This window comes from Perca flavescens, chromosome 13 (assembly GCF_004354835.1).
Source record: "Perca flavescens isolate YP-PL-M2 chromosome 13, PFLA_1.0, whole genome shotgun sequence".
Lineage (NCBI taxonomy): Eukaryota > Metazoa > Chordata > Actinopteri > Perciformes > Percidae > Perca > Perca flavescens.
The window spans coordinates 8,422,974-8,447,698 of NC_041343.1; the positions used below are offsets into that span (position 1 = coordinate 8,422,974).

A 24,725-nucleotide genomic window follows, 5' to 3' on the forward strand; every position below is an offset into this window, starting at 1 on the left:
CAGGTTGAACTGTTACCTCTAAAATGTTTGCCACATACCTTTTAGTGTGCGTGTGTGCTTTGCTTGTTATTCCACATGCATGTCCTGCTGCCCCCATCTATTCCCTCAGCATACTGACTAATCACAGAACTTCTGGAAAATCACAAGCGTCAGGCTGAAATGTTCAACAACAAAAGGAAATACCAGTGAATTCCACAATAAAGCAATGAAACCTTTTAACAATGGCTTAGCAGCCTTGAACTACAGCTTTCATCCATCTGTAAATGTCACGTTCAGTTTCCCAAAAGTTTCACCTTTACAGGAAATATTTTATATTTGGCCAAAGATAAATAAATTCTCGTACACGATTCCGCTTTAGCCAAGTTGTTGTTACTCAAGTACAAACCAATGGGGACACGCAGTGACATGAAGCCGTTAGGATGAACACGTGATGAACAGTTTAGAAATTGAGTGACAAGCGGCTGTCATACAGGGTATGTGAATATGTTCTGTTTGTCTGGTCTGTGCTAGTCTTTGACAAGAGCAGCCAAGCTTACAGTGAGATGATGAATGTTACATGAACTCAGCAGAGGTCACAGACACTCTGGTTCAGCGAATATCAAAAGTAAACGGTGTCAGACACTCATATGGTAAGTTTAACATGGTAACACATCACACAGACAACTGTAGGAGGCATCCGTGTCAGTTTTATTTAGGAGGAGATCCTATAACATCTGAGCAAAATGGGTAATGGGGGATATGGGGTTCATGCTTGTGTAAAAGTCCACAACTGCTGGGGCTTAGTCTGTGCTCGTGTTACATTCCTGTCACCTTTACCCTTTAATATCACACCTGCATTTGCCATATAATATGAAAACTGATAATACTTGAAAGGAAAAATAGAAGGCCTACTCTTAAAAAACAAAAAACAAAACACCTGTGAAATGTAATTCCTTACTGAATATGTTGTGGTGTTAAAATATATGTTTGCCATATGTTTGCGTATTGTATCACTACTAGGACCGGGCAGCCAATGATTTTGAGGTTCTATATTTTTTGAAGACTACAGTTGTTTAGGGTAATGACTAGGAGCCCATTGTGGTTAGAAACTGGTGAATTTCTGTATTTTGGTGTGGAGATTGGTTTTTTGAGATATGCATCATGATATATTTATATACAGTATATGTTTTGCTTTTTCTTTACCGTAATATCACACCTGCCTTCCCCATACAATATGAAAACTGATAATACTTGAAAGGAAAAATGGAAGGCCTACTCTTAAAAAGAAGAAAAAAAACAAGGACTAACACCTGGGAAATGTCATTTCTCACTGAATATTTGCTGGTGTTAAAATATATGTTTGCCCTATGTTTGCATATTGTATAAATACATATAGGACTGGGCAGAAAATGATCTTAAAGTTGTATCTTGTTTTGAAGAACAAAAAGTTGCTCAAGATAATGACTAGGCATCCACTGTGGTTAGTCTCTTTTTGAAAACTATTTATTAATCATAACAAAGCCAGGGTGCATATTGTGACCTTGCCCTTACACTCTCATGGTATGGTAGGGTTGGTTTAGCCATCCTACCCAGGTATATTGTATATAGTGTATCTAGGTTTATATTGCAGTGCTAACACTGCACACTGTAGATGCTTGTGTTGGGGCATGGAGGTGGATAATTTGGAATGAAAAATGTCTCCTTTGTGTCTTTAAATGCTTTTTTCTCTTTATTGTTTGTCCTTTATAAAAGGCAAAATCAATAAATATTCATTATTTAAAAAAAGTTTTTTTTCCCAGGTTGGGTATAACGTCTTGAAATCTAGGAAGGCTAATATCATTACAGTAAGATCATTACATGTAATAGTGCCCTCCGAGATACAGAGGGATATTAAAGATGATAGTCAATCTGCATTATGTACTTTCTGCCTTGGTGGCTGCAAACATGAACGTTTTTAGGGCAGTTCTCCTGGAGTTCCCACTGAACATCTGATAAACCCATTATAGCTCACCAATGGAAGTCAAGGGATCCTCGTGATTGCATGTTTTACAGAAGTGCAACTGTGCCATCTAGTGGATACACTAAAAAATAACTAAAGAGATAGAACACGCTATACATTTACTTGTTTTTGTTACATTACTGTTACAAACACTCCCTCATTTCCTACAGTGCACGGACAACAATGGAAGATCCACTGAAATGGGTAGTGAAAGTGGAATTATGAGATGGATTTCCAGCAACTGTTAAAATATATACAGAGAGATCGTCCCTCTTTAACTCCATTTTCTGCATATGTTGTGTTCCAGCCCGAGGTCCCTCTGGTCCTCGTTAGGAGGCAGCAGCTGCATGCTGGCTGGGACAATCATAGATGGAGGGGTTAATCTGATCTGATCCTCAATATGGATGCTTGGGCAGATTCAGCTTATTCTGCCCAGGTTTTATAGACTAGAACGAGATGAAGTGTGTACACATGAGTGTACAGTAGATGGTTGTCAGCAAAATTCAGGAGAATCATTAAAAAAAGAAAAACAAGTGGATGATAGTTATACACAACTAAACACAGCCATTTTCAAATCCTGGTGTCAGCAAAACAATGGTCTTACCGTATGGCGGTTAATTCTTCATGAATTAACTTACGCTTACCAGTAGATTTGGGTTGTTGAGGGTTTGATTACATTTGCCAGTGACATCAGTTAAGTTTACATAAGTTTAGAAATAAAAATAGTAGAATATCTACTTCAAAATGCTTAGATAGCTACAGCTAACTAGCTAGGTAACTAGCTAACAGACAGGCAGGGATAGATAGATAGATAGATAGATAGATAGATAGATAGATAGATAGATAGATAGATAGATAGACAGATAGATAAATAGATAGATAGATAGATAGATAGATAGATAGATAGATAGATAGATAGATAGATAGATAGAGAACAGCAGAGTTTTCCAAGGTTGGAAGGAGGGGATTGCTCAGTAACACTTTTACTTGCAAATTTATTTATTTAAAAATGAAACATGTCAATTAAGAAAATATACTGTAAGCATGTACTTTTCAAGTATACAACAGTGCCCCTGAATGGGAGGTAATATTGTAGTAACACTGTAACAGATAGGTAAACAAGTTCACATTTTTCTTTTAAGTTGGCCTAAGCTTTAGCTTTTGGGCTATACAAATGAAGTTGACATGACTTGACTTCATCTGTAGAAAATACAAAAAAGGCATTTGATGATCTTACAGTGCGAATTAATGAATACATATTAATTATGTTTTCACTGCATCTGTCATCAGTGTGTGGTTGTGAAGGGACCAACGTGGATATTTTGCCAACACCAGTAGTTTTTTAACGTCAAATATTTACAGACGCATTAATGGCATGGTTGCTTTTGTCCAGCTTTACTTAATGCCCTCAGTGCTCAGTTCCATTGCGGGCTCAGATGCAGGACCCTGTTGTGGTGAGGGGTTTCCTGAAAACACACACACACACACACATACACACGCGCACACGCACACACACAAACAAATGTTTAAAACATTGACTCACTTACTTACGTACTTTAAAAGTAAAGTATGAAGTACTCATTAGAATGATATTAGGTGACCAGGTATATGTATACACACACACACACAGTCGACCATGTTAGGAGAGAACTAGCTCATATCTGCTAAAGTGATGCCAACAGAGTCGCCCTGTCGGTGCAGCTGCCTCACACACCAATTACCAATCCAACAGAATGGAGAGAATGTTAACTCAGATCAAAACTTGGCCCATCTCTGCCTCCAAGTTGCCAGAAGAACTACACTGCCAGTGTGTTACTGGGGCATGTGTGCAAATAGGGAGAATTTGTTCTTAACTGCGTAAGGAGGGGTGCTATTTTGTAGTAAGTGAGTTGAACAGTGAGAGTGCTATTTTTCAGGAAGGGCTCTCCAGCATCTGTGACACTTACATTAATAAAGCAAACACAATGGTTAGGACTGCCAGTGTGTCACCCACACAAAACTCCTGCACAGAAATACAATTCTCAGAATTTGTTAATTTTAACATGCAACCACAGCTGGAAAGAGCAAAAGAATGTGCAGAGATGCTCTGTTTGAGCCATGGTTCTACTGTACTGTACTGTATCATTTATAAAGAATAAAAGGACAGTAACTATCCATTTACAGTACCTTCAACCAATTGCGCAACTGCCTTCCTGTCTTCAGCAATGTAGAAGGAGGTAATGAAGAAAAACAGTCCACCCAGAATCCCAACAAATGGGCAGACCAAAAGGCTGTACTTCAGACTGAGGAAGCTCCATTCAGGTGTTGCAGATCTAGATTTGCTTATAGCATCAGATATCTACTGGCACAGGTGTGAAGACAGCTCAATGATACACAGAAAAAGTGGTTTACTCAAGCTCGCAGAGGTTCTATTGATGAAACAGTAAGGTCAAAAGGAAGTTGACAGTGGGAAGATTATTCAGTAAACAGTATTTCTCACCGCTCCTACGAGGTAAGGACTCCCGGCATCACCCAGGAGATGAAGGACTGAAATCTGGAGCGCCTCAGCTGTGGACCTTCTGGTTGGTACGACAACATACTGAAGTAAAACATAACACAAGCAACCAGTTAGCTTCAAATTTCATATTTTGATTCTCTCTCACAAACACACACACACACACACACACACACACACACACACACACACACACACACACACACACACACACACACACACACACACACACACACACATACTATGGCACATGGCACTATCTTTGTGGGCACCCGTCATTGACATAATGCATTCCTTAGCCCCTTACCCTAACCTTAACCCTTACCCTCATCCTAACCATAACATATTCTATCCCTAATCCTACAACCAAGTCTTGACCCTCAAACAGCCCTTTAAACTTGTGGGGTCCAGCATTTTGGACCCACAAAGCTGGAAGTATACTTCACACACACACACACACACACACACACACACACACACACACACACACACACACACACACACACACACACACACACACACAATTCAAACTCACCAGCAGTATATCAGCCAAGACAGCCCAGTTCAGTGATATCAATAATTCACCAATGAAAATGAATACCTGAAATGAGACATTTAAGACACAGAGTAATAAGCAACTCATCAATTGATAAATAAATAAATTATTCAATATTAGGGCTAAACTGCTATTCATAACAGTCAGAGGCTTCCCCTCAGTTAACGGATCACCAAAGTTATTTATTTTGAGGGGGGCATGAGTGTGTGTACTAAATTTCATGGCAATCCACCCAATAGTTGTCAAGACATTTCTCTAAAAACTCAAAATGTAAACCTCTTAATGACACTAGAGCTAAAGTAAGGGGATTTAACCAAAGTCACTAGGAGTCTGGACAAAATTGCATGGCAGTCCATCCAAAAGTTGTTGAAATTTTTCAGTCTGGAGTAGAGTAAATATATGTATGCCATACATAAAAATGTATCATTTAGTTAGTGGACAGCAGTAAAGACACACATTCGTCTCTTACGTAAGTGGCGGGAATGCTTGCTGACGCCACAAAGATGGTGATAAAGAGGCAGGGAGCCGATCCCAGCAGGCCTACTGCGCAGATGAGTGGGTCGGCATTTGGGACCTTGTCCCTAAACCTTCTAGATAAACCACTGCCGAGACACGCTCCCACAATGCCTGTCACCACCGTCACAGCACCGAAGATATAACTGTACAGGGAGCACACAGCTTTGTTAAAACTCTGTATCAATTTTGAAGGACATGAGGTGAATGAAGGGTGATGCTGCACCTGTCTATGGGGTCGCAGGGCTCTTGGACGCACGGCAGTCGGATTCCCTGACTGACCTGAGCTCTGGACAGAAACGTAGGCATCCAGAAAGCCAGGGCTCCGGTGAGGAAGGCCGTAGCCGTCACTCCCAGTGATGACCACACATAACTTTTACTGAGGTAAAAGTAACAAAAAAAAAAAGAAGATTAGTAAATATGACTCAAAAATCATATCTCTGTAAACTTTGGGGACTGATGCAAAGTTTAATTAGAGCCGGACCAGTAAATGTAAATGTATTTTTTAATACTCTCAATCAATATCTGTATTTGCCCCAACAATCCACTATTAGCCAGGTAGCCTATTAGATTCCATGTCCTACTTTTTCAGAAGATATTTGACATCCTCCTTGTAAGAGCTCTGCTCTGTAACTCCCTCTCCATGGGTTTCTGCAGCACCTCTGGGTGGGTTAGGGCATAAGAAGACCAGCAAGAAAAGTCCCACTACACCCAAGATGGGAGTGATCTGATAACACAGAAAAAAAAAAACTTGTAATATCCATCACTCTATATCTATATCAGTGCTCAACTAACATGACTGGTGATGGAACTGTTCTCACCGTGAGAGCCCAGCGCCAGTCTCCTGTCAGATTAGCAACCCCTGCCCCTGTAATGTATCCAAGACCACTGAAAACACAGAATGGTAAAACCAATTAAGTATTTATAATGACATAAACAAAATTAGCAATAGGGTACACCTGTCCTGTGGTATTTACAGAAAAAACAATTCTCTTTGCATGTTGATTTTACTTTGTTGGCCATGATTTGGATGATCTTGCAGAGTGAGACATGATTTTGTTGTCATGCTTTGTTATCTCTACATAAAGGATTTCAAAGCCCATATTGTCCTTTCAAGTTTATGTGCTGCACTGAACCCGGAAGCTCCAAAATCTGTGACGTTGACAGGACAAAGCCCCATAATCCTTTTGACAATAACATGGTTGATTATTGTTCATCTTTCTCATTAGATTTCCCAGCAGCATTGTTTGTAAATGAAATGCTGTTCAGTTGACCCTCAAATCTCAAATGCTGGAGTTTCCTGCCAGCAGTGAATGCACCATTCAAGTCGTGTCCGAACAGTCCGTGCTTTCAATTGCATTCCCGCACAACAGTACATGATCTTAAGCTAACGGATTAAAATGCGCAACAACAAACATGAAACATGAAAACAGACAGTTGTGGACACAGATTTTGTTTGTTTCTGACCTTCCAACGGGGATACAGAGGTAGAAGACACAGATCATGGCGCTCCGTAGATTCCCAACAAAGAGGTCACCAATGATTGTGGGAGCAATGGTGGAGTAACTGGCCTCCCCTATCCCGACCATGGCTCGCAACAGCATCAGAAGCCAGAAGTACTGAAGAAATCAAGACAGCAGCATACTGTAGAAGCAGTTCCACCCCTTCAGTCTCAAATACCAAAAAGATCATCTTACAGTTTAACATACACCATTCTTATTTCTCTATGATACTTATTTTTCTCTATGTTACTGAATGTTTGGATCCATGTTGTACACTAAACAACCAAGAATTACTGTGTTGACTCATGTAATATTTGAACATGAGATTTGCACGTTTGCAGTGAAGGACCCTTAACTCCAGACTGAAGAAGTTTCATTAGACATTGATGACATTTATTGAAGCTGGATCGAGAGATAGAGATAAGCAGTACATGTCAACCACAGTGTAACGCCTGCCAGTGTAACACCATCCATCTCTGAATGCTACTTCCTGTTATTTAACCCTGGGCCCTAATCACAAAACCATGATTACCCTATGTTAACCTACGTCATGTTGTATGTCCCACAGATCACATGCAGTACATTCTATGTGGAGGACAAAGTACAGTATATCTCCTACGACCTAGGTGGCCAGGGGGACGAGGAGTCAGCACAGCTTTTATCACCTGCGCCGACTTGTCATCCCAGAAGTTAGTAAGAAGGAAAATTCTTTCACATTTGTAGCCTCAAGTTCCCTGGACCGCCAACTTCTCATCTAATACTCCATTCAGGGACACTTGTTTACCCTTGAGGAGTAAGTGCATGATGTGATCAAACGGTAGAGGAAGAACAACTAACTATAGCAGCAGAAAGGGAAATATTGGGTTTCTTTTGCTTCTCATTTCTTGGTTCCTGCAAAGTGTATGCGAACACAATTATTTCTCACTTACCGACTCAGTGACAAAAGAGCTGCCGATTGCAGTCGCAAGCCACACACCCAAACCACCAATCATGATGTATTTTCGGTTGTAGCGGTCCCCCAGGTAACCAAAGAGAGGGGCCAAAAGCAAGAAACTGCAGATGAAAACTGTCAAGAGAGTTAATAAGAATTAATAATTCTGTATAATGAACAGCACATTGACTCACTCATTTACAATTAATGAAGGAAACCCACACTTGTGAAACTTTTCAAAATAAACATGTGTGTGTGTGTGTGTGTTTGTGTATGTGTGATATTATCTTGCAATAACCAACAGTGCTTTGCAATTCACTGCAGCACATGTTGCATAACTGCATCTTAAGTAATGAAGGTAAAATGGGGACCTTCCAAATGTACGTGTATGTGTATGAGTGTTTTTGGCATCATCGTACCTGTCTGTATAAGTGCAGCTGTGCTGTCACTTATAGTAAAGAACTTCTGAATGTTGGGAAGGACACCTATACGACAATAAAAACAATTAATGTGTAAGCGCACAAAATTAGATGCAGTAAATACTGTTTGTGGAAAGGCACAGCGCTGTCACCTGACCTGCTATTGTGTACCGTTCTGTGTAGTTGAGCAAGTTGATGTAGCAAAGCACAGCCACAGCTATATAGGCGCGTCTTGGTGATATGGCTGGTTTCTCCTTTTCCTCTGCCTTTGGTGTAAGTGATGAAAGGCTGTTCACAAAAGAGCCATAATGTATACCGGAGCTGGAGCCCAGACTCCTTCTAGGGATCGGTCTGTCCTTTGGCTCCATAGTGAGCAGCTCTTTTCCCCCTGGAAATGGAAAATAGGTTACCTAGATTTAGAGAAATCATTTACCCTCTGCATTCTCCCCAAAGATGATAATGTTGTAGTGTGTGTGCACAGTAGTTTGGAAACCAGTCTTATTAGACAACTCAATAAAGCTCAGTGACAGGACAGAATTATGCTATTTTTAGAGTGGGGGAAACACTTTTTCAAGTGGATACAAATTACAGCTCCTCTTATATATATATATATATATATATAAAAATATATATATATATATATTATATATATATATATAATAAGCTATGATAACATCACAGTACAATAAGTGACTGCCTCTATCCCACTCTTAATTCTTCCACCTGGGACACGGTGAGATGTGTAATACATTTCCTATGTGTTGCTTTTAGATCCCTGTGCCCCACAAGCAATCTAGTTTAGGGGAAAGAAGTTAATGTGGTTTGTGGACACACTTTAGAAATAGTCCTTATGACATACGGCAATTACACAACCTTGTAAGAACAAAGCTTTGCAATGGTGTCAAAATGTCAGAGAAAGGAGAAGAAGAGTTTTCAGTAAAGAGAGTTTTCTGCTACATTACAGTTCTTACAACACCATAGAACAATGTGATTATGGCACGAGTTCAGCCTTGAGAGCTCATCATATATAAATATATATATATATATATATATATATATATATATATATATATATATATATATATATATATAAAGACTATGAGTGTACAATGTAAAATCCTGACAAATATCATCAAGTTAAAAACTACTGTATAAAAGTATGCATAGGTTAGATCAAAAAGCAACAAGACAAGAAATGTAAAAGACAAAATATTGTAAATAAAAGCATTTTAGCGGATATTTTCAAATGTGGTGTGAAAAGCCCTGATGCATTCTGCCCCGGTTAAAATTGCAGAGAGTGCAACGTCAACAATGACACTATCACTTCCTAAAATACATTCTTTAAATAACATAGTGGAACACACCAATACCAAAAATAGAATTGCCTACTTGTTGAAGATGTCTCGTTTATGTTATTTTTCTCAGTTCATTTCATACTTGCAGTTGTTAGAGGAAGGTGTAGCTCCGGGTGTGCCTCTGAGACTTGAAGAAGCTAACAGAGGCCTCAGCTCTAACATGCCTCAAGATATATTAAGTTAGTGAAGGGACCAGCCCACTCTGGGTTGGTCATATGCTTTTACACAGATCTTCACTGTGATGCAATGCTCAAAACAAGCCACATTGTTATCTATTGTTTTGCTTTTTTCATTCATTTTTATAAAAAGCAGGATAACGTTAAATAGCATTATATGCTACAGGCCTGATGAGTTTAACAGCTTTATACACACAGCTCACACAACAGAAGGACAAAAGGGCGAAGATAGTGCATGTGGGTGTCAGCGATTGACGCATATGTTATGACTTTTAGGCAATGGCTACAGTGCTGTGGTTGAAGCAGGAAATGTTTATATATTTGGATTGTTAAAAGAGACATACTGCCTCGGATACAGGATGTCAGTCCAAATTTGTCTTATTGGGGAATGGATAATTAAAAGATGCAACGCATTCTACCCAAAAATAACTTGTGACTTCTACTTTTAAAATGGTTGCCATCAAAGACTAAGAAGTGTGTTCCAAAATACATTAGAATTTTCTAATAACATGGAGGTTTTAAAGAACCAAGAAAACGTATGTCTTTATGTCTCAGCAAAACTGCGGTTAGAAACCCAATCAGCTGTTTAATTGGTGAGACGGTCCTGGTAATTTATGTTTGGTTTCATATTGCATTCCTGTGTATAAAAATAATGTAGACGTATTAAATTGCTGAATAGCCTTCACTTCCGCAGTCAAGTGAGGTTGTGACTGTAAAAAATGGATCCTTTGTACCTTCTCATCCATGGAAAATTATTTATTTTCAGTTTTCTGTTCAGTACAGATTATGAAGAGATTTTAATCTGTGATATAAATGATTTATGTCTACACTTGAACTAAAAGGCACACAAACTGATCAGCGATCGTTCCTTACAGTTCTTCTTTTTATTTATTTTTTATATTTTACTTGCATCCTCATAAACTTACACCAAAAAATAATTCCTCTTCCATTATTCACATGAATTCAAGACTCATTTTTGAACTGAGCCAGATTTGTTATACTGAACATAACTATTGCCAACATGTTTTTCACCATTTTCAGCTTGCCAAAGTGATCTTCAGAACAGTTGGTTACCTGTGAGATAGTGAAGCTTCAAATCTTTAACAGCACATTGGGAAATAAATGCCTCTGTTTTCTCAAGAACTGACCCCCAAAATTGACGTTTTTATCTAGAGAATTACTAAGACACATAATGTGAATGTCTTAAGATGGCCCTCTGAACATAGAGGAAACCACAACTCATAGTCAACCTAAAATCTACTTAACTCACATTAACTTCTCTTTTCTTCTTCTCCTTTAGGTAGCATTGCTCTCTCTGATTAGCCTATGTTTAGCCTGTGTGTGTGTGTGTGTGTGTGTGTGTGTGTGTGTGTGTGTTTGTGTGTGTTTCATAACTAGCATGCACTAGGGCCCATCAAAATAACATGCACTGGGGCCCGTTATAACTCCCTTACACCACTGCTGCAACTGTGTCAGTCACAGTCACCATTTCAGTTGCTTTCTTGTTTTACTAGATCGAAACATAACAGACTTCATGGCAAACACCAGAGACATGCAGCCACAAGCACCATCCACCTCCAACACAGCTGCATGTCTGGCCACTGCTTGGCAATAATTTGCAATCCCGGCATACCAATGGACTTCCTCCTTTTCTTATTAACACAAGTGTGAGATCACATCTCACCTTCAGATGAAGAAGAAATAACCAGTGATAGTAGTGTTACATGAGAACATGGCAGTTATCAGACTGTAAGAGATGAAATGAAAAATGTGAGCAAAAAGATTAAATTAACCAAACAATTGTTGTGTATTAAATGGCACTATGCATTTGTATGTTGTTTTATTTATTATATTTTCTGCTTTTCAACTTTCATTAGTATTGTGATCCTTTTTATTTTTTTTTAAATTTTAACACACAAAGAAACTACATTATTTGCCCCAAGAAATGCCATGAAATTATTTATAAACTGGGTGGCTCAAATCAAGCAATCTGATTGGTTCACAGCCATGATATAATAACCAACGGCTATGACGTCTAATTGCTTTGCACATAAGTATCACGTATCCAGAATCACTGGACTAACGAGCTGATAGCTGGTGCCACGGAGGGGAGCCGTTCATCTGCACACACACTGTCATATACAGAGCGGCTATAAAGCAGCAAGGTATCCCCTCAAGTGTATGCTATATTCAGAATATTTTCACTGCTTACCTCTCCGTCAGACAGCCCTTTCCGACGGGGAACTGAAGCCGTTATCTAACGTTACTCGCCTACTCTCGTCAAAGCCACCAGACTCCATTGACAATAACTGTAATTTTACCTCCAGAAAACGGGAGTTGCTGTTCTACTACCACTGCCTCGATTGGTTAGTTGCTGGTTTACTGCTGCCTCGGTTCGGTTAGTTAGTTAGTTAGTTAGTTAGTGTTATTATGTGCCTTTCTTTAAGTTAGCCCTATGCATTAGCCTAAGCAAAAATAAATAGCCAGTGTAGGGCAGGCTAACGTTAGCTGCTCTGCCTTCCATAGCAACCACCTCCTATGTAATACCTTTTTAGGCGCACCTTTGTCAGTAAAGGGAAATAAATATTGGAATAGCCTGCTCCCCTCCCCCCCCCTCCCACAATAAGGGACCGTCCCACATATATCAATTTTAAAACTCATTTAAAAATCTGGCTTTTAGAAAACCAAAGCTGCACTCACTTTTAACTGCCTCACACATGTCACTATGTGTGACAATCCCATGTTCTGTTGTATTTGTTCTTGACTGTTCGCCTCTCAAACTACTTTTTATGTATCTGCCTAGGGACAATAACTCTAGCATATTTGCATTGTGTACTTGTACTGATGTCCATATGCACTGTCCCCATCTAATTAAACAATAAAATAAAATAAATGTGCAGCCAGCCAGCCACCCACCCAGCCATCCAGCCAGCCCAGGAGGGCCTATTTAACTGTTAACATAATTATTTAATTGGAATGTGACTATAACTTTTATATTGCCATAACATGACTTTTTACTAAAGCCTGGCAAGTACTACAAATTATCAACGGTGCAGGTTATAAACCTAAAATGCACACCATGAATGAAGCTAATATTTCTGTCTTTGCCAATTATTTGAACTGCTTAGGCTATATTTTGTAAATTTGACACTGCTGATTATGCACCACAGCAGGCTGGTGCCGCTAAAAACATGACAAGCTTTCCGGTTAGTGACATCAGGATTAACCTTTTATGACTTTTGATGGCTAAGGGCTTGCGGTCGTGTGCGGATTAATTTGCATGCCTCTCTTTCCAAAGGCTGTTTCAACGCTCGCTGGGCACAGGGGCAATCCCTGGCCAGTGGAAGCTGTCTCTTGATTGTTGTGCCCAAAAACAGTAGGCCCGAAGAGATGAATCACCGGCAGCCAGTTGCACTAACAGCAGTACCAATTGCTTAGAGAGGATAGCCTTCAAATATCTCCTCACTGGGGTCTCACCATTCTTGGATCCCCATCAGCGTGTACCAGCCAACGCAGGAGGGTGAGGACACACAACAGTATATATGAACACCTTGAACAACCTCATAGTCTTGTGAAGATTGTGTTTGTTGATTTTAGCAGTGTGTTTAACACCATCCAACCCATCTGCTGGTGGGTAAGCTGATCTCAGGGCTCATTCTATGGATCAATGATTTTCTCTTGAATAATACCCAGCAGGTTAAATTTAACAAAGCCATTTCCTCCCCTAGTATTAGAAGACCACTAAGGTCTATATAAAAGAGACTTCAGATACAGTATTAGGGGACCACTAAGGTCTATATAAAAGAGACTTCAGATACAGTATTAGGGGACCACTAAGGTCTATATAAAAGAGACTTCAGATACAGTATTAGGGGACCACTAAGGTCTATATAAAAGAGACTTCAGATACAGTATTAGGGGACCACTAAGGTCTATATAAAAGAGACTTCAGATACAGTATTAGGGGACCACTAAGGTCTATATAAAAGAGACTTCAGATACAGTATTAGGGGACCACTAAGGTCTATATAAAAGAGACTTCAGATACAGTATTAGGGGACCACTAAGGTCTATATAAAAGAGACTTCAGATACAGTATTAGGGGACCACTAAGGTCTATATAAAAGAGACTTCAGATACAGTATTAGGGGACCACTAAGGTCTATATAAAAGAGACTTCAGATACAGTATTAGGGGACCACTAAGGTCTATATAAAAGAGACTTCAGATACAGTATTAGAGGACCACTAAGGCCTATATAAAAGAGACTTCAGATACAGTATTAGGGGACCACTAAGGTCTATATAAAAGAGACTTCAGATACAGTATTAGGGGACCACTAAGGTCTATATAAAAGAGACTTCAGATACAGTATTAGAGGACCACTAAGGCCTATATAAAAGAGACTTCAGATACAGTATTAGGGGACCACTAAGGTCTATATAAAAGAGACTTCAGATACAGTATTAGGGGACCACTAAGGTCTATATAAAAGAGACTTCAGATACAGTATTAGAGGACCACTAAGGTTTATATAAAAGAGACTTCAGATACAGTATTAGGGGACCACTAAGGTCTATATAAAAGAGACTTCAGATACAGTATTAGGGGACCACTAAGGTCTATATAAAAGAGACTTCAGATACAGTATTAAGGGACCACTAAGGCCTATATAAAAGAGACTTCAGATACAGTATTAGGGGACCACTAAAGCCTATATAAAAGAGACTTCAGATACAGTATTAGGGGACCACTAAGGTTTATATAAAAGAGACTTCAGATACAGTATTAGGGGACCACTAAGGTCTATATAAAAGAGACTTCAGATACAGTATTAGGGGACCACTAAGGCCTATATAAAATAGACTTCAGATACAGTATTAGAGGACCACTAAGGCTTATATAAAAGCATCCAAAGCGCACCATGTCATGGGACCTTTTAAATGGTGTTTTGACAATTTCATGGAGGTCAATGTGACTAAAACAAGGGAAATGGCCGTAGACTTTAGACGTATTTAAGGAGAAATCCCACTCACCAAGGTTAACAATGTCAATAATCGTTCACAGGAAAGAAAACCCATTGACGTTTACAAGTTAGACGGTCTTTATTTTATTTTACTTTATTGTTTTATTTGTGAGGGATATGATTGTTGCAACAAATCTAAGAGATGATTGAATTCGAAGAAATAGCCGGGAGGTGGCAGTAATCCAACAATCAGGATGCCGGCTGCTCTAAAATCACAACGACAAAGAAGAACCAGCAGCAGTAGCAGGAGAAGGTGACGAAGAAGAAGAATGTCGAGAATGCTAAACGGAAAATAGAGGGGACGAAGTACAGTTTGGTGAACGATAAATTAAGGCTGTTACCTCAACATATTACAATTGAACATAGCTGCATTGCATTTGCTAAACTATGACAGAGCCTCAGTCAGTGCTGTTACTCAGGAGACAGCTTGCAGGTAATTAAAATTGGTGTTAACTGATGCTGGCTGCCTAACGTTAGCTAACGATGGCACTTGAGCGAACGCTGCCGTTAGCTGTGATTCAAACTGTTATTGAACACTAAAACGTTACTGTCCCTGCGTTAAGGTTATAGCAGTGAATGTCGATAGACACATTCCTCTCGAGAATTAAACGCCTTGACAATCAAACGCCTTCAGTGTGTTGGGAGACCAGCTCGTTTAGATGTATTTTTCGACGCTACATTCTGATTTCAGTTGAAAGCCGCTGTCAGAAGTCCCAACGACTTTCTATATTGGGCTGCTAAAAGCAGTTAGCCTAACGTTAGCCTCCAGCTGGTGTGTGTGTGTGTGTGTGTGTGTGTGTGTGTGTGTGTGTGTGTGTGTGTGTGTGTGTGTGTGTGTGTGTGTGTGTGTGTGTGTGTGTGTGTGTGTGTGTGTGTGTGTGTGTGTGTGTGTGTGTGTGTGTGTGTGTGTGTGTGTGTGTGTGTGTGTGTGTGTGTGTGTGTGTGTGTGTGTGTGTGTGTGTGTGTGTGTGTGTGTGTGTGTGTGTGTGTGTGTGTGTGTGTGTGTGTGTGTGTGTGTGTGTGTGTATTTTAATCGGCATAACCAGTGGTGTTTTCCATTTTTAGACATGGTGTTTGCCAGGTATGTGATCAAAGTGGTGTATGTTATTTATGCACATATATAAATAACGTTTCACTAGCTATCTAGTTAACCAGATTTTCTTTCTAACCACATTGAATTATTAACATATTTAGCCAGCTCGCTACATCTCTATGCTACAGTTAGCTAGCTAGCGGCTGTCACTGTTGTTAGCCTCTTTAAGCTAACAAACTAATATTAATATCGCATTATCTCTAACGTTATTCGCTAATTTTGCCGAGTCAGCTCCGAATTAAATTTAGCAACCCTAATATTAGCCTCTCTCCGAAAGCAGTGAGTCGAATACACATCATGTGACGTTTGAGTTTGTAACGTTAGCGCCAATGTTGGCTACATTTCGTGTTTCCGTTAAGATAGTATTTTCCACAAGCAGCCTCTCAGGGACATAATGTGCTCCTTTGTAGTTTTCCAGCTTTTCTGTTTACAGTGATGGGGAATTGATATTTTTGAGTGGGATTTGATTGAAATGAGGTAACGTTAATGTCATACGTTTAAGTTGCCTTATACAAACGGGGATATTTTGCAGAGGCTAATATACACATACACAATTTCAAATTAAATTTCAAATTAAATCAGATTCATGACCACTGAGCTATGGCCATATACATTGCAGCTGCAGTGCCAACTGTTGGTGAAATCCCCCAAAAGGAGGATCTTTTTGATTTAATATGTGCATGTGATCTACATTTGATTACAGTTGATCATGTCTATGTTAAATAATTATGGGGAATTGGCATTTTCTATAAGAATTTTCAGCAAAATTCTATGGAATATCACAAAATGTATGACTTTTTTTTTGGTGTCTAAAAATGTTGCATACCAAATTTGATGAAATGTGGTGACAAAAGTTTCTTAAAGTGACAGAAAATGTGTGTAGGGGGATGTTGAGGGGGCCTATATTGCATGTGCGTTAGTAAAATTCTGTACTCTAGATTTCTTGAATCTAGGAAAGAGAATTTTTCTTTTTATGCCTAACTGTTCAGAAATTAGGAGTGAAACATAAAGTTCTTTTAAATGGCGACATACCAGCATTATCTACCCCAAATGAATCAGTTCATCCTAGACCTATTGTGTAACATTCAACTACATTTTATAGAAGTGTGTTTGAGATGATATGGTAATAGATAGGCAAATGGCACCAAAATCAGAACCTCTTTGGTAGCAGTGCAAAACCCACAGGTTTTCCAACTATCACATGATCAGTGACTATCACACTTTCACTCTCAGCATTTTGCCTGAAACCACCACAAATGGACCTTTCACATTATTTCTGATTTTGGGCATAATCAGTATTCTTTATTAGTGGTTATGGTTTAGTATTTGATTTTGTTATTCGATAATGCAAGTTGAAATCTTGCTGTAAAGTTAGGAGTTGCAAAGTGCAGTATACAGTGCAAACATTAAAATCCAGTGCAACCAACTGCCTTCAGAAGTCACCTAATTAGTAGATAGATTCCACCTGTGTGTAATCTAATCTCAATATAAATACAACTGTTCTGTGAAGGCCTCAGAGGTTTGTTAGTCATCATTAGTGAACAAACACCATCATGAAGCCCAAAGAACATACCAGACAGGTCAGGGATAAAGTTGTGGAGGTTTAAAACAGGGTTCGGTTATAAAAAAAATATCCCAGGCTTTGAACATCTCGCGTAGTCCTGTTCAGTCCATCTTTTGAAAATGGGAAGAGTATGGCACAACTGCAAACCTACCAAGACATGGCCGTCCACTTAAACTGACAGGCCGGGCAAGGAGAGCATTGACCAGAGAAGCAGCCAAGAGGCCCATGGTAACTCTGGAGGAGCTGCAGAGATCCACAGCTCAGGTGGGAGAATCTGTCCACAGGACAACTATTAGTCGTGCACTCTACAAATCAGGCCTTTGTGGAAGAGTGGCAAGAAGAAAGCCATTGTTGAAACAAAGCCATAAGAAGTCCCGTTTGCAGTTTGCCACAAGCCATGTGGGGGACAAAGCAAACGTGTGGAGGAAGGTGCTCTGGTCAGATGAGACCAAAATTGAAGTTTTTGGCCTAAATGCAAAACGCTATGTGTGGCGGAAAACGAACACTGCACATAACCCAGAACACACCATCCCCACCGTGAAACATGGCGGTGGCAGCATCATGCTGTGGAGATGCTTTTCTTCAGCAGGGACAGGGAAACTGGTCGGAGTTGATGGGAAGATGGACGGAGCTAAATACAGGGCAATCTTAGAAGAAAACCTGTTAGTCTGCAAAAGACTTGAGACTGGGGCGGAGGTTCACCTTCCAGCAGGACATCGACCCTAAACATACAGCCAGAGCTACAATGGAATGGTTTAGATCAAAGCATATTCATGTGTTAGAATGGCCCAGTCAAAGTCCAGACCTAAATCCAATTGGGAATCTCTGGCAAGACTTAAATTGCTGTTCACAGATGCTTTCCATCCAATCTGACTGAGCTTGAGCTACTTTGCAAACAAGAATGGGCAAAAATGTCAGTCTCTAGATGTGCAAAGCTGGTAAAGACATACCCCAAAAGACTTGCAGCTGTAATTGCAGCAAAAGGTGGTTCTACAAAATATTGACTGAAGGGGACTGAATACTTGTGCATGTCACACTTTGAAAAAAATTTGAAAACTTATGTAGCATTTTCCTTCCACTTCACAATTATGTGCCACTTTGTGTTGGTCTATCGCATAAAATCCCAATGAAATACATTTACATTTGTGGTTGTAACGTAACAAAATGTGGAAAACTTAAAGGGGTATGAATACTTTTTCAAGCCACTGTATATCTGGAGATTATCCAGTAAATGGGAGTATGAGTTGGCTCTGGACTATTAGGGTGGTGTGCAGTTTCAGCAACATGCTGGATCTTATATTCACCCCCCAAGCAAGGCCTCCTAAGACGAGACTTATCTTGTCGTCTCAGTAGTCTTCAGAAAAGCCCAACATCAGTCTAGTAAACGTACTGTAGGCACTATGATATGAGACAATGGCTACTGACTTTAGTTTTTGGCATTTGTTTTTCTATCTAGAGCTGAACAAAAACCCAGTGGAAGGATTCTCAGCAGGCCTTATTGAGGACAACGATCTCTACAGATGGGAAGTCCTCATCATCGGGCCTCCAGACACACTGTAGTAAGTCTATCACTAGCCCCTTTTACACAGCCTGTTCAGGATGGGACAACGCAGCTTTCCGATTAGCCAAAGTTACTAATAACTTACAGAAACATTGCGTACAATAGTCCACCTTCTGTTCCACTCGCTTTCTCCCGCTCCCAAACACAAATGTGCGGGTGCTGCAGCACAAAGACCGTGTATGTCCTTCTCTCTACTGAAAATGATGCTACTGTAATGCATAAAGTTGGCAGTTAGTAGGTCCAGTATGGTTTGTGTGGTTGAATAATGGTGAGGATGGGCTCACACACACTAGGTGGCGACGCTGTTGAGTTACACACACACACAGAACATGTCTAACTTCTTGTGCTCCTGGAATGCCGGCATGCTATGTGAATTCAAACACTGGGGCAGCCTTATGCTGCCTTTGCTTGGTTCTATGGGAATAAACAGAGCTGGCAGAATGGCAGACTTTCATTGTGGTACTACTGCAGAATCTCTCTGTGAAAGGGTCCTATACACAGTATATAGTAGGAGAGAGTATTATGTTCTTATTGCCTCTATTGCTTTGGATGTTTTGAAACTTGTACAAAATTCACCTATTATATTAATTTTTGTCTTTGGTCTTTTTTTTTTTTTTTTTTTTGTTCACAGTGAAGGTGGTGTGTTTAAAGCTCATCTGACATTTCCCAAAGACTACCCTCTCAGGCCACCTAAAATGAAATTTATCACAGATATTTGGCACCCTAATGGTAGGTACAGCTCACTGTGAATGATATTTGCCTTTGTTTGTAGTAAGACCTGTTTGAAGAAGTGGAGGTTACTTCTCTCTCAAAGATATAAATATATCCTTGTGTTCCATTTTAGAAATTTTGAGGATTTTCCCTTTTGTGATAAGAAGTGTTAATAAGAAGAAATATTCCCACACAATTAATTAAATGAGAGTTCAACTTAAAGCACATTACATGCCTGTTCACTGCATTGGTTCATATTCTTCAGTTTTCTTTATTCAAATTAAAGGAGGAATACATTTCTTTAGCAACGTCAGTAAGAGTCTAACAGAGTCACTTCAAACAGTTGTTATAACCGATGTTATATTACTGAAATGAGTAGCTTAAGGTTTGATATAATTATATTTTAGTCACTATTCCTTATAAAATAGTAATGTGTTACAGGTTGTTATAGTAGGTTTACTATTAAATGCATTTGACCATTATTAATGTAGCATCAACAGCGCTTTGAAAAAGAGTGCACCCTTTGCGTTTTTGCACATGTTGAATTTAAAATAGAATTTTCTGAATTTGTGTTATACTGCGATGCTATTTTTTTTTTTTTTTTTTTTTTTTTAAAGCTGTATGAAGTTAATACAATTCAAATAAATTACGTTATGTGGAAATGGACTTAAAAACAAGAATAATGTACTGGAGTGGCCAAGTCAAAATCTAGATGTCCATCCAGTGCCTTAGTGGTAGGACTTAAAAATAGCTGTTCGCTCCCTGTTGCCGCGCTATTGAACAGAACTTGATTAGCTTTGCAAGGAAGAATGGGAAGGAATTGGACTGTTCAGGTGTGCAAGGCTGATAGACCTATCAGAATACTGTAGACTCCAGGCTGTAACTGCTACCGAAGGTGCCTCTGCTGAAGATTGACTCAAAGTGAAGGCAGATATTTGTCATAGGCACTGTCCATAAACAATGTCATTATTCAGATTGTCAGCTGATTGTCTAAATGTCATATAAATAAATGCGTATTAAATACTTAAACCTCATTACTGTATAACAAGGCATTTTCTGCTTCATAAATTATATTGTACATGTTTTTTTCTTTCTTCCAGTTGACAGGAATGGAGATGTATGTATTTCTATTTTGCACGAGCCTGGGGAGGACAAGTACGGCTATGAGAAACCTGAAGAGCGCTGGTTGCCTATCCACACAGTGGAAACCATCATGATTAGTGTTATCTCTATGCTGGCAGACCCAAATGGTGACTCACCAGCCAATGTGGATGCTGCAGTAAGTTTCTTTGTTGAAAAATGTTGATTAGAAATGGTATCTGACTCAAGCAAATGTGCATTTCTATTCGAAACAAAAAACTATCTAATGTCATCTCATCCCTTGATGTTTGTCCTTTTTTCAAACCACAACATTCTGTAACCTCAAAGAATTAGCTCATTTATGTTTTGGATGGCATTAAATAGTCCATGTATGACAAAATGCATAAGTAATAAATGAACAAATGAATTCTAATTTTGAATGAGTACACAAAATTATAATGATGAAATTGAAAAAGGGAGATATGCAAGATATAAAAATGAATCAACTCAATTGTCTTGACCTTTTTTCGTCTGCAGAAAGAGTGGAGGGAGGACAGACACGGTGCATTCAAAAGGAAAGTTGCCCGCTGTGTACGAAAAAGCCAAGAGACTGCGTTTGAGTGATATTTGGCAAGGATCTAGCTTCATGTTTTCAGGGCAAGTATTCTTGACTTTAACCCTTTTTTTAAAACCTTTGGTTCACCAATCACCACTAACTTCAGCTGTTCAAAGGTGGCTGCCTGTTGCATCAGGGACATTTTAAATATAAAAGTCTTGTAGTTCAAACGTAAACTCCACTTTGTTGCAATATGTTTATTTGGTACACCCAGCTAAAACACATGCAACAATCCTGTTGAGTCCATTTTGGAGGATGTTGTCTGTGGCGTAGTGCTGTTGAATTGTATTGCATCACACAGAGTGATGACTCTGTTGTTTAGCCTACCTTCATTAATATAAATGGAATGGACAAAATAATAGAAACGCCTCTCTGTATAACACAATACAGTTAGACAGCACCAAAAAAATGCAGGCTCCGAAAGAACGATAGGGTTGACTCAACAGCTGTCTAAAACAAACAGAAACTTACCATTCTAAGTTCCATTCAATCTGAATGCAGTCCTGCAGTCAATGCTATATACTGCATTGGATTTAGCTAGGTGTGCCTAGGGCTGGGTACCAAACTGTGATACTTGTAGGCACCACCCAAATTGCCGCCATACTAAAGGGTATCAAAAAATGCGTTGTCGTTCAATGCTAAATTTGAAGTACCTAAGGAGTAAATCTCGTCCGCATCAGTCAGCCAATAAGCATGCAGCATGCTCTTACCAAGATCTAATAATACTTGTGATTGGCTGCTAATGTTACATGTTGTAGATGCATGCAGGAAAAACACGTGTGTGTGTGTGTGTGTGTGTGTGTGTGTGTGTGTGTGTGTGTGTGTGTGTGTGTGTGTGTGTGTGTGTGTGTGTGTGTGTGTGTGTGTGTGTGTGTGTGTGTGTGTGTGTGTGTGTGTGTGTGTGTGTGTGTGTGTGTGTGTGTGGAAAACAAAACGGATTTGTACCTTGATGTAATTTATTTTTGTTAAAATGGATTTTATAAAATTTGTATTGAAAAATCATTCAGGAACAGCTAGCAAATTCAAGGTATTGAACATTTTTTAACACTACCCAGCCCAGGTGTGCCTAATAAACACAATGTTGTTGTTCCAACGTTGTTAAATTGTTGCACGTAAAAATGTATTACCAGTGTTTTAAACTTAATCTAACCCTTCTGCCTCTCTTGCACCACAAACTAGCATTGCAATTACCATTAAGTTCAGCTAACACTTCTTTTGCACTGTTTAAAAGGGGAACTATTCAGTTTTTTATTTATTTATTTTTAGCTTAATTTACCTTAACTGAAGAACTTTGGAGTCATTAGAATGGTTATGACTTTTTTTTGGGTTGAATGGTGGTCGTCTCGCTTCCCCCCACTGTGAACCACATAAATTGTCATTCATTTTATAGTTACTGAGGGTAAACTTTAACACAGATTTTTATTCTTATTGTATAATGTCGACTTGACGTTATCAGGAACACATAGTCATGGAAATTTGCCGAAAAGTATTGGTTAAAATGCGTATGAACCCTGTCATTTAATATTTGTGCCGGTTTGTTCACGTTATGGCTTGTGTGATTGGTCTAGGTGTTTCATAACAATTTTGTTTCGGTTATTTCTTGTGTGCTTTCCCACAGGTCTCCAATTGAAAATCAACATGGCACTGTTTCCTGCACTCTTCCACCCTGTCACCAGGCTAGTCCTCCTCTTGTTTTGGCACGAACAGACTGGCTACTGTAGGCTGCAATAGAACATAACAGTGACTACCAAGGCTGACAGAAAAAAAAAACCCCGCCAAGCAAGTGCCAACTCAAAAAACAACAACAATACCCAGAAGATGATAAAACATTTTTCAAGTCTATGAACTGCTTCAACATTCAGGAAGATATTGTAAAGACATGTATATAGCACAGACTAAACTGGATAATATATAAGCTCCTTCCATCCATCAAGACACTTAGACCAAATGAATAGCGCTGGTTGAGATAGATTCTGTGTCCATTTTTCCTCAACTCCAGCATGCATTAGTTCTCTTTAGATTGTTTGAACATTTCTTAAATATAAAGAGAATTGTGATGCTGTTGGAAGAAAGTCACCTGTGAAGAGCTTGATTGGTTCAAGCGAGATGAATGACGTGACTGATGGAGGGAATACCGCCATATTAGAATACGCAGCTGTTCTTTAACACACTCAAAACTCAACTTCATAAGTCTACTTGTATGATTTTGGTTTTCTTTATCCGTTAGAAGTCTTAACCATCGTGCTCACTCCACTGAAGAAAGGCAACATACCCCTTCATATGTGTGCATGCTCAATTTTGTTAATCTTTTTTCAAAAGTGCCTCCTAATAAAATGCTTGGCCACTTCACCCTGCATTGAACAAGTGTTAAAAAATGTTGAAAAAAAGGAGAAATTGTGTACCACCTATGTATTTAATAGCCAGTACGCAGGGAGTCTGTATAATTAGCGTATTACAACAATTTGGTGTAGCAATAACGCCCATTGTATGAAGTGTACACATGTTAAGTTTTGATATCCTGATCCAATTTGAGGTCCTCGTCTCTAATAATCTTTTAGCAGCCTCTCTTTTCTGTGTTGTCTTTGGTAGGAATTGCTATGCATGCTTTATTGTATTTTCTTTTTTTTTTTTTTTTTTTTTTTGCTGAATATTTCTGGGATTTTGTTTGCGAATGTTTGAGTGTTTGTGTATACAGTATGTGTGCCCATTTTGTTTTGTCGTTTTCCCCCTGATCCACGATCTCACAATTACTCTGCTCACTGAACTATGGCAGTTTTGCCTAATGTACAAAGACAAAAATACGGATGTATATTTTTCATGTTATGAAACCTGTCACCTGTAGTGAGTTCTTCTAAAATATGACTTTTTTTTTCAATATTTACTTGCGTATTTAATTCAGGTGTGTTTTGGATACAACCTTAATTACCTATTGTTCACGGGAGAGACAACAGAAACCTTTCATGTACAGTGTTTTCATTACACACGGCACCTGGTTTATTTCCCGGTACGAGTTTAAACTTCACCGCCATCATCTGTTTTCTCAGCAAGATCACTCTTCAAATCATATATTTTGATATAGTATAATATTCGTTACATAAAGAGTTTATCATTGTTTTAGGGCAGTGTTTCCTAAACTTTTTACAGTCCCCT

At 39.1% G+C, this 24,725-nt stretch overlaps 2 protein-coding genes across 3 annotated transcripts; one reads left to right on the top strand and one right to left on the bottom strand.

The window, feature by feature from the left end:
• Positions 1 to 2,953: 2,953 nt before the first annotated feature.
• Positions 2,954 to 9,918, bottom strand: spns3 (SPNS lysolipid transporter 3, sphingosine-1-phosphate (putative)). Of its 2 annotated transcripts, none has more exons than XM_028595440.1 (13): positions 9,831 to 9,918; positions 8,551 to 8,781; positions 8,394 to 8,459; positions 7,973 to 8,109; positions 7,009 to 7,160; positions 6,363 to 6,429; positions 6,126 to 6,268; positions 5,768 to 5,920; positions 5,498 to 5,687; positions 5,008 to 5,073; positions 4,458 to 4,556; positions 4,145 to 4,316; positions 2,954 to 3,444 (listed from the first exon to the last, which is right to left on the bottom strand). In XM_028595440.1, exons 2-13 carry the CDS (start codon positions 8,759 to 8,761, stop codon positions 3,374 to 3,376), a joined length of 1,527 nt encoding a protein of 508 aa, XP_028451241.1. In that variant the 5' UTR covers positions 8,762 to 8,781; positions 9,831 to 9,918; the 3' UTR covers positions 2,954 to 3,373. The 2 variants fall into 2 exon arrangements, with proteins under 2 accessions (XP_028451241.1, XP_028451240.1); XM_028595439.1 differs by having other exon boundaries at positions 9,783 to 9,907.
• Positions 9,919 to 15,146: 5,228 nt separating this feature from the next.
• Positions 15,147 to 24,452, top strand: ube2g1a (ubiquitin-conjugating enzyme E2G 1a (UBC7 homolog, yeast)). The gene is made up of 6 exons (XM_028595086.1): positions 15,147 to 15,383; positions 19,064 to 19,166; positions 19,800 to 19,897; positions 20,980 to 21,158; positions 21,497 to 21,616; positions 23,194 to 24,452. The coding sequence occupies exons 1-5, from the start codon at positions 15,338 to 15,340 to the stop codon at positions 21,581 to 21,583; spliced, it is 513 nt and encodes a 170-aa protein (XP_028450887.1). The 5' UTR covers positions 15,147 to 15,337; the 3' UTR covers positions 21,584 to 21,616; positions 23,194 to 24,452.
• The last annotated feature ends 273 nt before the right edge of the window (positions 24,453 to 24,725 follow it).